This window comes from Rhinichthys klamathensis, unplaced genomic scaffold (genome assembly GCF_029890125.1).
Source record: "Rhinichthys klamathensis goyatoka isolate OS25496 unplaced genomic scaffold, OSU_Roscu_1.1 h1tg000595l_1, whole genome shotgun sequence".
NCBI lineage: Eukaryota > Metazoa > Chordata > Actinopteri > Cypriniformes > Leuciscidae > Rhinichthys > Rhinichthys klamathensis.
Window position 1 is genome coordinate 2,263,225 of NW_026607051.1, and position 13,924 is coordinate 2,277,148.

Consider the following 13,924-nt stretch of genomic DNA (forward strand, 5'->3'; position numbering starts at 1 on the left):
CAACTATTCGTGTCCCTGCTGCACCTCCAGAAGAAGTGAGTGTAAAATTGTATTAACCTTTATATTAATCTTTGCAAATCGCTTGCACGCTTCACGATGAATGCGGCTAAGGTTTACACTCAGGGTACATTACGGCATGTTTTCTATGTACGAAGTTCTCAATGTAATTCTCAATATCAACATAATCCCACGTTTATAATGAACAACGCGTTATGGTTATTGTGCTATTACAAACTGAGTACGTATACATCAGTAAACACATAGCGTTCGTACATCTCACTAAGTTACTCTAACGTTACCCTGCCAGTAACGTTACATACAAAGATAGATCAAAGTGACATTATGTTAAAGCTCCAGTCCGTAACTTTTTTAAGTTAAAAATAATCCAAAATAATTATATTAAAAAAAAACTTATTCTGCCAGTGGTCAAAACTATCTGCTAGCCATAGCTAGATTCAAAACGGTTAGCTTGTAATAATGATTTTAATTCCAGTGGTACTGGTGGGTTTCCGCGAGAAATTCGAGCATGTCTTTGCGTCATTACGTCACACCCGTACACATAAAGAAGGAGTTTCGGCTATAGCCGGCTATACTGCGCGTGACGAGATGTTTAGATGTATAGGCTTTTCTCGCAGCACTTTACATAATTAAACTTATGGCATCCAGAAAGATACAAACAACAATCATCAGTGTCAACTGGAGATTCAGCAGTTATAAAACCCAAAAGACTTCGTACTTCGGATTTAAGGTGGCTAGAGAAAGAGAAAGAAACCGTCTCATGCGAACACAAGGATTTAAACATCGGCAGGGCTTTTGAAAGTGCATGAACTCCGTGTTTTGAAGGGGTTCAAAACGGAAGAAGAGACGGCTTTTTTCTGCTGAACAAGTAGGACATTTCAATAGTTCAATCGTGTAACAGTACGTTTTCTTAATTCACACAGTTATGGAGTTTCCTTTGTTGTGCCTTTCTCGTTTTGCTATTATGGAGAATATGAATTCTGAACTACACAGGTAGCTGCTAACCATAAAACACATTAAATTTAACATTAGTCACGCAATGCTGATGTTGTTAACATGAACAATTTGAGAACAAAGTAGGCTATAATTTGCACAGTTGCTGTAAATCACGTTGATTAAATCTAACGAAGCTTATGTCGAATGCTTTTTCCCCCTTAGTTGGTCAGAACAAAAATGGATTTTACTTACTTGTTCAGAAGACATTTTCTTATGAAAATTCTTATGTTGGTCAAACTTTCAAAAAGTGAATCTGTGATTCTGTATGACATTATATCCACACAGCGCGGTGACTGACAGCAGCACTCGCCTCAAAGCACTGTGTTCATCCGCGCTGTTTCATGCCGATTTACAACCCACGTAAAGATAATAATTCCGCGAATCACTGCAGTTACAGATTTCGAACAGAGAGATGGCGACAAAGAGGAAAAGTTCCGGACTGCAGCTTTAACCAACCATTCAGAAACGTCCTGTTCGAGCCTTAATTGTCGAACTTCTTTGCGGCCGTCATCTTGTTCCGGGTCCGACTCCAGTTCAAACTGATACGATTGCACAGATGTGTCCTCAGAGACTCCCGCTGCCATTCTTTCTCCAAAATATACCCTCAACTGTTGTCAAGGCAACACTCCACGTGCGTTGTGTCAAAACGCCCCACAGAACAGAGGGGCGGGGTGAGCAAAGCTCATTATCATTTAAAGGCACATGCACTGAAACGACGTGCTGAAAACAGAGCTGTTTTTGACCAGGTAAAATGAGTGTTTTCTTACAATACTAATGAGAATTTTTAATTAAAGTATATTACAAACTTTTCATTTAGACCCTAAAGAATCAAATTAACTTGTATGAAAATGGCATTATATGACCCCTTTAAACAGATCAATAATGAAACCACACAGTGTAGTTCCACACACAGAAAGGAGAAATTAAATGTTTGACTACATTTTTCTAAAAATCCTAAACCGTTTTAAAATGAGATATGCGTTTGCACTGGAATGTCAAATCTGAAATGGTTTGCAAATCAATGGTAATTGGATTCTAAAGTTCAGATAGTTTTTTTTTTTTGTCATTTGCTCACATCACACAAGGAATACTGGCCATTGAAATGCTTAAGACAAGGCTCAGGTCAAGGTCAAGTGCAGGACAAAAACATTCAGTCAGACAACACAGTCATAAAATATACAGACAAAGCAATTTAGACATAAATAGAATAATAATATAGTATGAAACGTAACATATAACAATAAAAATTCACTGTTGAGGTAAGGATGTAGAGCTACAACGATTTAAAAATATAAATTACTGTAAAATCAAACTGGTACAGTAGTGGCTTAATAAAGTGTAGTAGTGCGTACTGTGTATTAGGGCTGCAACAACTAATCGATAAAAATTATTATTTTCATTATTGATAATAATAATAATAATCCACAACTAATTTGATTATCGATTAGTCGCTTCAGCGCTGTGCCAGTCAGTCAATCAGCCAGTCACGTCACTTTACAGTAGTAATAAGCCCATTTCTTTGGGCAAAACGAGTTATGGAAAATAGTGGAGGACACAGAGTGAGCTGCTCTGGGAAAGGTACATGATCCAAGCTGTACATGATCCAAGAATGCTTATACATATAAGCGCTTCAAACAAAAGCATAAGCTTTTACCAAGTCTTGCCCTCTCGTGCTTTGACAGATGTGTGTGCTGTTTAATGCTTCTTCTGACACGTGTTCTCCTCAGCGCATATGCCGCATATCTTACATTTTATGGTTATATCCTTATCTGTAAATGTTAGAAGGTCCCGCAAGTATTTACATTTTGCATATTCTGACAAGTGAGTCTTGTTAAACTTCAATGTTCAATGAACGAGCACCGGTGGGCACATGCGAGTCAAACAGACGGAGCACAGTAGAAGAGCGGCGCAATAATTCTGACTAAAACACATTTTGCTAAAATATTTATTTTGTAAGAAATTAACTGCAAGTTCAAAAATACACGTGTAACACGAGTAGTCATATTTATGAGAGCACTAACAGTAAATGCAGGAATAGCCGATTAATGTAATATAATTACTATGTTTATATGAGTGAATGTGTATGTTCATCATGCCTCATACAAGTTAACATTTTGTGCATTTGTATTTATCATAATTTTTAATTTAGTCATTTTCATTTCTGCTTTAAAATAGTAAGCAATCAGTTGTTTTTAGATTAAGAATGCATTTTAACCATTTTTTGCTTATGTACAGCATAGCCTACATTGATACATTCACTATATTTGCTTTCATAGGCTTTACATTACACATTGTTTGGAGGACAGCACTGGGTAGGATGTGGAATAATATTGTTTAAAATAATAAAGTAAAATTAATTTAATTAAAAATATTTTTTTCATCTGATTAATCGAAAAAATTATCAAAAGATTAACCGATTATGAAAATAATCGTTAGTAGCAGCCCTACTATGTAGTAAAGTGTAGGCGTGCAGGAGATGATTAGAGGCTGTTGAGTAGCCTGATGGCTTGAAGGTAAAAACTGTTCTTAAATCTGGTAATTCGTGGTTTACTGCCACTAAATGTTACTATTTTATTTATTTTTTCTAGAAGATGCTCTGATAGGGCTTTTCTACAGATCTGCGATGGCCATTCAAGGGACTGCTAAGGATCTTGCTGCAGCATGATTTGCAATAAAGCAATAATGATGATTAAATGGGTCATGAATTACATTTTTCTTTGTATTTTGTATTCATCACTCTTGTACTTCTTCCTCTTTATTACAGAAGAGATAAATGAGTTGTTTTGGCATATTAAAGTCCTTTATTTTATGTTGGATATTAAAAGTGTTTATTTGTTGATGGAAAAGGCGGACAATTTGTAAAGCAAGCATTTATTTTGGGGGGGGGAAAGTTAGACTGAACATGTTGCTGTCTGTTGGGCCGTGGAACAGGGCAGTGTGATTTGATTTTTTTTTTTTCAACAAACTCTGATTTGATCTGGTGATTGTCACTATTGGTTGGCCCCTTTTCATGATTTTCAACTTTGGTCTAAAAGAAATACTCTTTACCTTTCAGCTCTACTTTACTATGTGGCCACATTCTCGGTATTGCTAAAAAAGATTACCCTCTGTATTAATGATTCGACAAAGAACAATAAGGTAACCTGTGCTGCAGCTCTCTTGCGCCACCTCTGATTATAATGGTCTCACTGTTACAACAGTACAACGGGAAGCTTTCTGGATATATCGCCTGCAGGCTACTAAATTTCCAGGCTTGAATGAGGAACTTGACCTCAGTGTATATCTGTGATGTTCTGTTGTCTTATGGTGGTTTAAAATTCATATACTATGCTTGCATTTTAACTTTTATGTGTCACCGTGTTGGTGTGTATTTAATTGATTAGTTAAGAAGTGGAAATGATGACATCTGCTGTCCCTTTTGTGTACTAACAATTGTAATCTGAGCACCTTAGTTGACAGATGGAGACTTCTGATTGGTGGACTGTTAGTTCATCAGAAACTCTGTTTGTTTGAGATCTGTTTAACTCCCAGAAGAAGGCATGTAGCCGAAACACGTTGGAGTTTTTTAGATGGTTAAATTTGACCAAGCCATAATAATAAAGGCTTTTTAACTTTTTCAATTGAGAGTGCCTTGGAGTTCTCTTTTTTGATTTTTGGTATTTAGTTTCCCATCCAAAGAGCACCTCTATCTTAACCAAACTTTGGAGTCCAGGAAGCGCTCCTCTACCCCTCCGGTTTTCTTCGTTACAACAGTACATTTGAAAAGTATTCCAGTATTCCAGAATCCCCAGAATGCACAGCATTTCAATGACTTATTAATGATGCAGAGGCATACAAATACACAGGTTTGTGTTTTATTTGAGAAAACAATATTGTGAACTTACCCGGTTCTTAAGAAGGCAAGTGCAAGACCTGGCTGCAGCTGCTGGGCTTTCTTGGCATCATCAATTGCTTCTAAAAGACAAAGAGAGATTCATTTCAACTCAAAAACCGCAATCTATCCACAGTCTTAAAGAATTGTATGATAAAGTTCTTTAAAAAAATCCTTAACCATAATACACAATCATAAAGGCACTTTCCACAGACATGGTACAAAATAGGGCCTGTTGAACTCAAACCCAGACCCAAGAGATGGCATACCCAAACTAAAAGTTCATGAAGCCTTTGGACAACAAGCATAATTGTGGTCCTATTTGAAAGAAGACATTTGGTGGTCTGTTGTTTCATAATTTATTACAAACCATACTGGTTACCACGCAGAATTAAATTTAAGACCAATTTCATAGTTACATTTGCAAAGAGAACACATTTCCATCCTTAAAACACATTGTCTGACATAGAGAGTGTACACTGCATACCATTAACCTGATCAATGAGTTTCTTATTACATGATCCAAGTTCTTGTCTCAATTTGTTGTGATTAATCTGTTTTTCCCTGTATAATGCTTCCTCAGCATGTTAGATTTTGTGATGTTTTGTGCCATCAAAGTGCCAGCTTTTCCTTCAGCTTCTTCTGTGCTTGGACATCAGTGATTTTCTTACTATTTTGCTGACCGAGGTGCATTCTATATCTAGACCCATCTAATGCCAGCAGCTCCTCAGAGATAGGGACATTGAGGAGCCAAACACAGATGTTGACAATCACATATCAGTCAACAAGTGATCAGTCATCTCCTGCATATTCTTCTTTGGTTATGGAGAACCCTCTCTCCCCTGTAGCCTGCCAATGGGACAGGAGAAGCAGTTTCTTGCAAAAGCCCATAGCTCATTATAGCGCTGGCCCCAACACTGTGCAGGAATAGATCTAGCCTGGTCTGAGGGTCGGTACGAGAGGATGGTCTCATTTTCAACAGATAAGAAGTCACTAAACTGCTGGATTATCACATCACCTGCAGAAAATATATGAATATACATTATTGATAAATATTTACACAATTAGTTGATTAAATATGATACAACTAAAAAGGACATTTGACACAGGACCAAGACTAAAAAAAAAAAGGCTGACAAAATTAACACTTTTTTTAAACCCATAAGACCTTCGTTCATCTTCAAAACACAAACAAAGAATCTTTTAATGAAATCTGACAGATTTCTGTCCCTCTATTGAAGGTCTATTCACCCAAAACTCTGACACTTAAAATCGTTCAAAAAGTTTCTGTCAAACAAATTAATTGTATTAAAATAATTTTCATACAGGACAACACTATGACATAAAAAAAAAACCACAGCAATAAAACTGTATTTCTACACCCACTGTAAACTGAAACAAATAGCAGTTTGGTGCAGTTATTCATAACTGTAAACTATGAATTTTATGCAGCCAAAAATGGGACAGGAGTGTGTGTGTGTGTGTATATATATATATATATATATGTATATATATATATATATATATATATATATATATATATATATATATATATATATACACACACACACACATACATATACACACAATTTTATATATAGAGCTGCAATAATACAGTTTATACATTTTAAATATAATGCATGTTTAAACAAATCTGTCATGAAAAATTAGGACAGACACTGTTTAAATGTTTATATTTCAACAACGAATTGGAGTAGAAACAATTATATAAGTTGATATTAAAGGTGCTCTAAGCGATGTCATGTGTTTTTTAGGCCAAAACATTTTTTGTCACATACAGCAAACATCTCCTCACTATCCGCTGGCTGCCTGTCCCCTGAACACACTGTAAAGAAACGCGATCTCTGTAGACAGCCCATGCTTCACAAACAGCACCAAAAACAAACTGCAGCGACCCGCTCCCCAAAACATAACAAACTGTTCCAGCCAATGACCGACAAGAAGGGTTTGGGGGTGTGGTTTGGGGGGTTAGTGTGCGGATGAGGAGGAGGGAGGGTCTAGCTAGCCTCCGTTTTGTTTGACAATAGTTCGAACGTCAACAAGAAGTGACGTCACCCAGGATCGCTTAGAGAACCTTTAAAACTGCCTTATGTGCAATTTAAATGGTTGTATAAACCCCAGTGTTGTATTTGAGTGTTGAATATGATATCTAGAAACAAATAGCATTTTAAAGGGTTAATTCACCCAAAAATGAAAATTCTGTCATTAATTACTCACCCTCATGTCGTTCCAAACCCTTAAGTCCTTCGTTCATCTTCGGACCACAGAATTTTTGGATGAACTAATCTTACAGTTTGGGAATAGTAATTTTGACACACTTTCTCGCGATTAGAACTGTGATTGATTGCATTGATCATCTGAAGCGCACACACTGGAACAGCACTCCTCAAAGTGAAAGCGCAAACATCATTTATATCACATTTAGTATTAGTAGAATAGTTATTCAAAGCGTTTTAGATGGTTCATTATTATATGTATAGTGCATTAATAGTGGGAGAGGCGGGTCATAGCAAGCACCAGGAGAGTCTGTGCGTGCGTAGAGAGATTTGTCTGCGTAAAGAGATTTGTCTGCGTAAAGAGATCCAACGAATATCTCCATTGAATGTGCGAGTACTGCGTGAGGAAAAAACAAATGAAAGAGTTTCAGTGACATTACTACATTAACCCTCATGCACTGTTCGGTTCCTGGCTTCAGCCTGCATGGCCCGGGTCAAATTGACCCCTAACTGGATTCAATACATTCCCCAAAAATCACACTATGAAAAAAAATTACATTATTAATTAAACAGTTGCTTTTGAATAGCTGTCTATATGGATCAAATTGACCCATGAATAGCAAGATCATATAACATTTCGGAATGCACATTTAACAACACGTGTTGAAACTTTGCATGCATGTTCGTCACCCTAAATGAGAAAAAGTCTTAATTTCAAGAAAAACAACGTAGGTTTATTTGTATATCAGATAGATTGAAAAAATAGCTAATAGCTAAATTTTACCATATGTGGCTGACAAAATATTATTCTGTATTGAAATAAGTGGGGGAAAATCTAATTTTTTAGCTTCATAGGGTAGTAAAAAACTGAAATCACAAAATATATCAAAGTATGTCAAAATACATCAGTGTGTTGAAATTTTGCATGTATGTTCATGACACTAAATTAAAAAAAGTCAAAATTAAACAAAAAACATAGGTTACCGTATTTTCCGCACTATAAGGCGCACCGGATTATAAGGCGCACCTTCAATGAATGACCTATTTTAGAACATTTTTCATATATAGGGCGCACCGGATTATAAGGCGCATAAGATACTGCAGTCAAACGTTTGACTGGGTTTGCGTTATGCATCCACTAGATGTGCTAAAGGGAATGTCAACAAAACAGTCAGATAAAGTCAAACTTTATTAAGCGTTCTGACAACTTGTTCAAACGTTAAAGGAGAACTCCGGTAAATTTTTTTGTAAATTTGGAGTGCTGTCAGTACAGATAACAACGACAAAAAACGGTGTTGCCTACACTGTGTTATCCTCTTTTTAAAATTTGCACCCCAATGACTTAAACGGGGCAAGTTTTAAACCTGCTTTTAGCCTCTTAACAACCATAATGTGTCATTACAAGTGCACAGCCATGTGAGTGAACACGGTGAATCTGACTGCAGTAAATGTGAAAGATATTAATAAAAATTATGTTTATTCAGCCAGCTCACATACCCGTATTTTCTTCCTGTTTTTTGGTCGAAGTCCACAGTAGGCGATTGTCGAGTGTGCGCGCGCGATCATTGGTAACTAAGCAACAGTGGAGACTCAGACTGTCAGCCGATGACGGTGCTGTGTGGTGTTCAGAGAATATCAGCTCAAATGGATAGTTCATCCGAATCAGATGTTGAACACACAGAGGAGGTTTGATCGCGCGTGCAAACTCGACAATCAACTACTGTGGACTTCGACCGAAAACAGGAAGTAAATACGGGTATGTGAGCTGGCTGAATAAAGAGATTATGCCTGCCTTCGTGAAAGCTCGGATCACAGTTGAGACTGATATATCAGCCCAGGCATCCACGATCCATTGGCAGATAGTGGCGTAAGTCGCCCGGCGCTGTCTCCCCGTCTTGGTGAACGTGTGTTCACCATCCATATATAAGGCGCTCCGGATTATAAGGGGCACTGTCGTTTTTTGAGAAAATTAAAGGCTTTTAACCCTCTGGGGTCTGAGGTGTTTTCGGGGTCCTTGAGATGTTTTGGCATGCTCTGACATTTGTGCTTTTTTCAGTTGCTTATAAACATATTAATGGCACAGGTGAAATTACACTCTATATAGCACACACAGGGCTACCATAATATGTGAGCAACATGTATGTACATGTTTGTATTTTTGAAAGAATATTGTTTATGCGTGGTTATTGAAAAAACTAAAAAATAAAGTTTCTAATATAAGGCCACAAATAACATACTAAATATCTGTCCACAAGACTTTTGACTAGTGGATGTTGTCGCCTAGAGTATTTGCTTCAAATTGATCTGAAAATCATTCTGCCTAATCATTCACATAAAACAATAGATTGTTTTAAATTGTGAAAAACATTTTTTTGTTTGCAAAGGCAATATGCGGATGGGCGGATCGGCCCAACCCCCTCATGAATAATTAGGCAGTTCTCACCTGAGCAGACTGCATACTAATGAGCCTTTCATTCAGGGGTGTCACACAAGAAAGAATGCAAGGACAATATATATATAAATAAATAAATATTTATACACACACACACATATATATATATATATATATATATATATATATATATATATATATATATATATGTGTGTGTGTGTGTGTGTATAAATATTTATTTATTTATATATATATTTTCCTTGCATTATTTCTATAATAATAAATAAATATTTATATACACACACATATATATATATATATATATATATATATGTGTGTGTGTGTGTGTGTGTGTATAAATATTTATTTATTTATATATATATATTGTCCTTGCATTCTTTCTTGTGTGACACCCCTGAATGAAAGGCTCATTAGTATATATATATACATATATATATATATATATATATACAAACAATCAAAATATAAATGAAAGCCAAAAGCACATTTTTAGTCACACCTTTTAGCCATCCACATACCATTTTTAGCCATCCACCGCGGTAAAAATAAACCAGTCGCATTTCAAAGTCGTACGCGAAATGACCGCCAGGTGGCGCAAAGGGACATTTAGCAAAACGTAAGTGGGGCAAATGTCTATTAACAGTAGCCTAAGGATGAAATACTACAAGTTATGGTAATTTCCAAATAAGCCTACAACAAATTGTTGGTCATACAGATAAGATATAATCTTTTAAAACTGTAAAAGGCTAAAGTAGGCCTACACTCACAGGCTAAAGACAAAACGTTTTCTCGCTCATGTGAGAAACAAACGTTTGGATATTTCTCAGTAACAAAATTCATAGCCGAGCGGTAGAACTTACGGTTCATCATCAGGATGACACAGGTTCAAATCCCGCACAAACATGGTCTGCTGTAAATTTTATATTTATTATTGCAGAGAGATTTGTCTAGCTCTAAAACTCTGTTACACCATACAGTTTTTTTTTATATAGGCTATATATATATATATTTTTTTTATTCCAGGCTCTCACGCCACACCCCCGATTTCTCACGCTGAAGTGTCAACCCGGTTGGTCAAATTCCTGAAAGATATAGTTTATCTATAGATCTACCTGTTGAGCCACTCGTGATCGACTAGTTATACCGCAAATTAGTTAAAATATCCCGTAATCTATCTAGAGCGAGCGTGCATGCAAGACAGATATTGTGCTCCAAACCGTGCGCGCGCATGGCAGAGAGGTCTGTTCCCTACAACCTAGAGTTTTTAAAAACATGGTTTTAAGTAAAGTGTGATTTGCCAGGGGGGACTGGGATTTCCTTCTGGTCTAAACATCCCTACTTCTGCTGAATTATTTTTATCCCCACACCCCTCCCTCCACAGCTAATCAATGCTATAGGCTACTTCACCAATATAAAATATATAAAATAGAGATATGCAACAGGCACGTTTAAACGACAAACAATAAAATCAAAACCAGCGTTTCAGTTGTTCATTAGTTCCAGTGGCCTGAATGCATGCACGGCTTTTCAAAATTTCATAAAGCGTGTTGAGATTATTTTGAATGAAATATTGAAGTTTATAATTAAGTGTTTTGGCACACCACGCCGAGTGGCCCTATGCATTTTTCTAAAGTCGGGTTTTATTCTGGCATGGTGAGTTAGTATTCGACAAACGCGGCGGCGCGTTCATTTAGATTAATTTATTTATCTCATTATTACAGCTAAAATAACTTAATAGGCGACTCCGTAATTTTTTGGTCATACAGATAAGAGTAGAGTAGCTTACATCGTTCAAAACTGTAAACTTGTATTCATATTAGGCTAACGACAAAAACAGTATATCTGTCCTCTCTGTCTCCGGGAACTGTGCGTCACAAAAATGAACCGAAAGCCACTTCAGCTCAGTCACGATAAGAAATCGGCTATGTCTAAAGAATTTAAATGTCTAAATATTTAGGCTAATAAATGTTATCTGATTATGTAGGCTAATCCATATGAAAACGAGAGGTACAGATGATCTACTCAAACATGCGCTTCCCAATGAGAAAATGACAAGACAAGGGTGAAAATCTCGCTCTAATTAAATGTAGGCTAAATCGCCCTGAATTAAAATGTAAAAACATAATAATGTATTTGTCGAAATGTTGCGATATTGTTTCATTTAAGTTCATAATTATTCTATAAATGTTATTTAATTTAGCAGCATTACCACGAAGCACCATGTTTCGATATTTATTTGAATAATACAAAATAAAATAAAAACTTAATTCACAAATTGCATGCCTGGTTGTAAGGATCCAAAGATCCCTGTAGACTTTAATATTAAGTTGAACATTTTGTTCATGACAACAAATTAACATGCGTTTTTTCAGATTATATTTAGTTTTGCTTGGAAAAAGCTGCCCCAAACCAGTTTTATTTCATCAATTATTGAAATAATGAAATATTTAGTAATAAACTTTTATGACAGAAATATCACTAGGCTACATGTAAATTAAATCATTTAATTCCTTCATTATCAACACTGTCTAGAATAGCGATTTAACCCTCTGGGGTCTGAGGTGTTTTCAGGGTCCTTGAGATGTTTTGGCATGCTCTGACATTTCTGCTTTTTTCAGTTGCTTATAAACATATTAATGGCACAGGTGAAATTACACTCTATATAGCACACACAGGGCTACCATAATATGTGAACAACATGTTAATACATGTTTGTATTGTTGAGAGAATATTGTTTATGCGTGGTTATTGAAAAAACTAAAAAATAAAGTTTCTAATATAAGGCCACAAATAACATACTAAATATCTGTCCACAAGACTTTTGACTAGTGGATGTTGTTGCCTAGAGTTTTTGCTTCGAATTGATCTGAAAATCATTCTGCCTAATCATTCAAATAAAACAATAGATTGTTTTAAATTGTGAAAAACATTTTTTTGTTTGCAAAGGCAATATGCGGATGGGCGGAACGGCCCAACCCCCTCATGAATAATTAGGCAGTTCTCACCTGAGCAGACTGCATACTAATGAGCCTTTCATTCAGTGGTGTCACACAAGAAAGAATGCAAGGACAATATATATATAAATAAATAAATAAATATGTATACACACACACACACACACACACACACATATATATATATATATATATATACTACCGTTCAAAAGTTTGGGGTCAGTGAGAATTTTATTTTTATTTTTTGGAGGAAAGAAATCAATACTTTTATTTATCAAGGAATAATTAATTTGATCGAAAGTGACAGTAAAGACATTTATAATGTTACAAAAGATTCTAACCCTAACCCTATTAATCAAAGAATCCAAAAAAAAAATAAAAAACTGTACAACTGACAGACCAACAACTGTTTCAACATTGATAATAATAATAAATGTTTCTTGAGCATCAAATCCTCATATTATACTGATTTGTGAAGGATCATTTGACACTGAAGACACTGACACTGGTGATGCTGAAAATTCAGCTTTGATCACAGGAATAAATTACACTTTACTATATATTCACACAGAAAACAGCTGATTTACACTGGAATAATATTTAATACTATAACTGATTTTTGTTGTATTTTTAATCAAATAAGCACAGCCATGGTTAGCAGAAGAGAATTCATTTAAAAGTATTTAAAATCGTACCGACCCCAAACTTTTGAACGGTAGTGTGTATATATATATACAAACAATCAAAATATAAATGAAAGCCAAAAGCACATTTTTAGTCACACCTTTTAGCCATCCACATACCATTTTTAGCCATCCACCGCGGTAAAAATAAACCAGTCGCATTTCAAAGTCGTTCGCGAAACGACCGCCAGGTGGCGCAAAGGGACATTTAGCAAAACGTAAGTGGGGCTAATGTCTGTAGCCTAAGGATGAAATACTACAAGTTATGGTAATTTCCAAATAAGCCTACAACAAACATTTATAGCCTACTCCGTAATTGTTGGTCATACAGATAAGATATAATCTTTTAAAACTGTAAAAGGCTAAAGTATAGGCCTACACTCACAGGCTAAATGAAAAAATCGCTCATGTGAGAAACAGACGTTTGGGTATTCCTCAGTGAGAAAATTCATAGCCGAGCGGTAGAACTTAGGGTTCATCATCAAGATGACACGGGTTCAAATCCCGCATAAACAAGGTCTGCTGTGTTTTTTATATTTATTTAGATTTGTCTAGCTCTAAAACTCTGTTACACAGGGTTGGGTACCGAAACTCGGTGCCAATAGGGAACCGGTTCCGACGTAAACGGTAGTAACCAGACCGAATAAGAACGAAAATTTCGGTGCCTGATTTCGGTGCCTAACTTCATTAGGCACACACCACACACACACACACACACACACACACACACACACACACACACACACACAAGG

General features: G+C 36.0%; 1 protein-coding gene across 2 annotated transcripts in view; it reads right to left on the bottom strand.

The window, feature by feature from the left end:
• The window catches only part of sugt1 (SGT1 homolog, MIS12 kinetochore complex assembly cochaperone), a 73,023-nt gene that overhangs the window by 18,893 nt on the left and 40,206 nt on the right, over window positions 1-13,924 (bottom strand). For both annotated transcript variants that reach the window (XM_056240390.1, XM_056240389.1), the window contains exon 4: window positions 4,899-4,968. In XM_056240390.1, coding sequence (XP_056096365.1) covers window positions 4,899-4,968 — 70 coding nt within the window. The remainder of the gene's footprint in view (window positions 1-4,898; window positions 4,969-13,924) is intronic.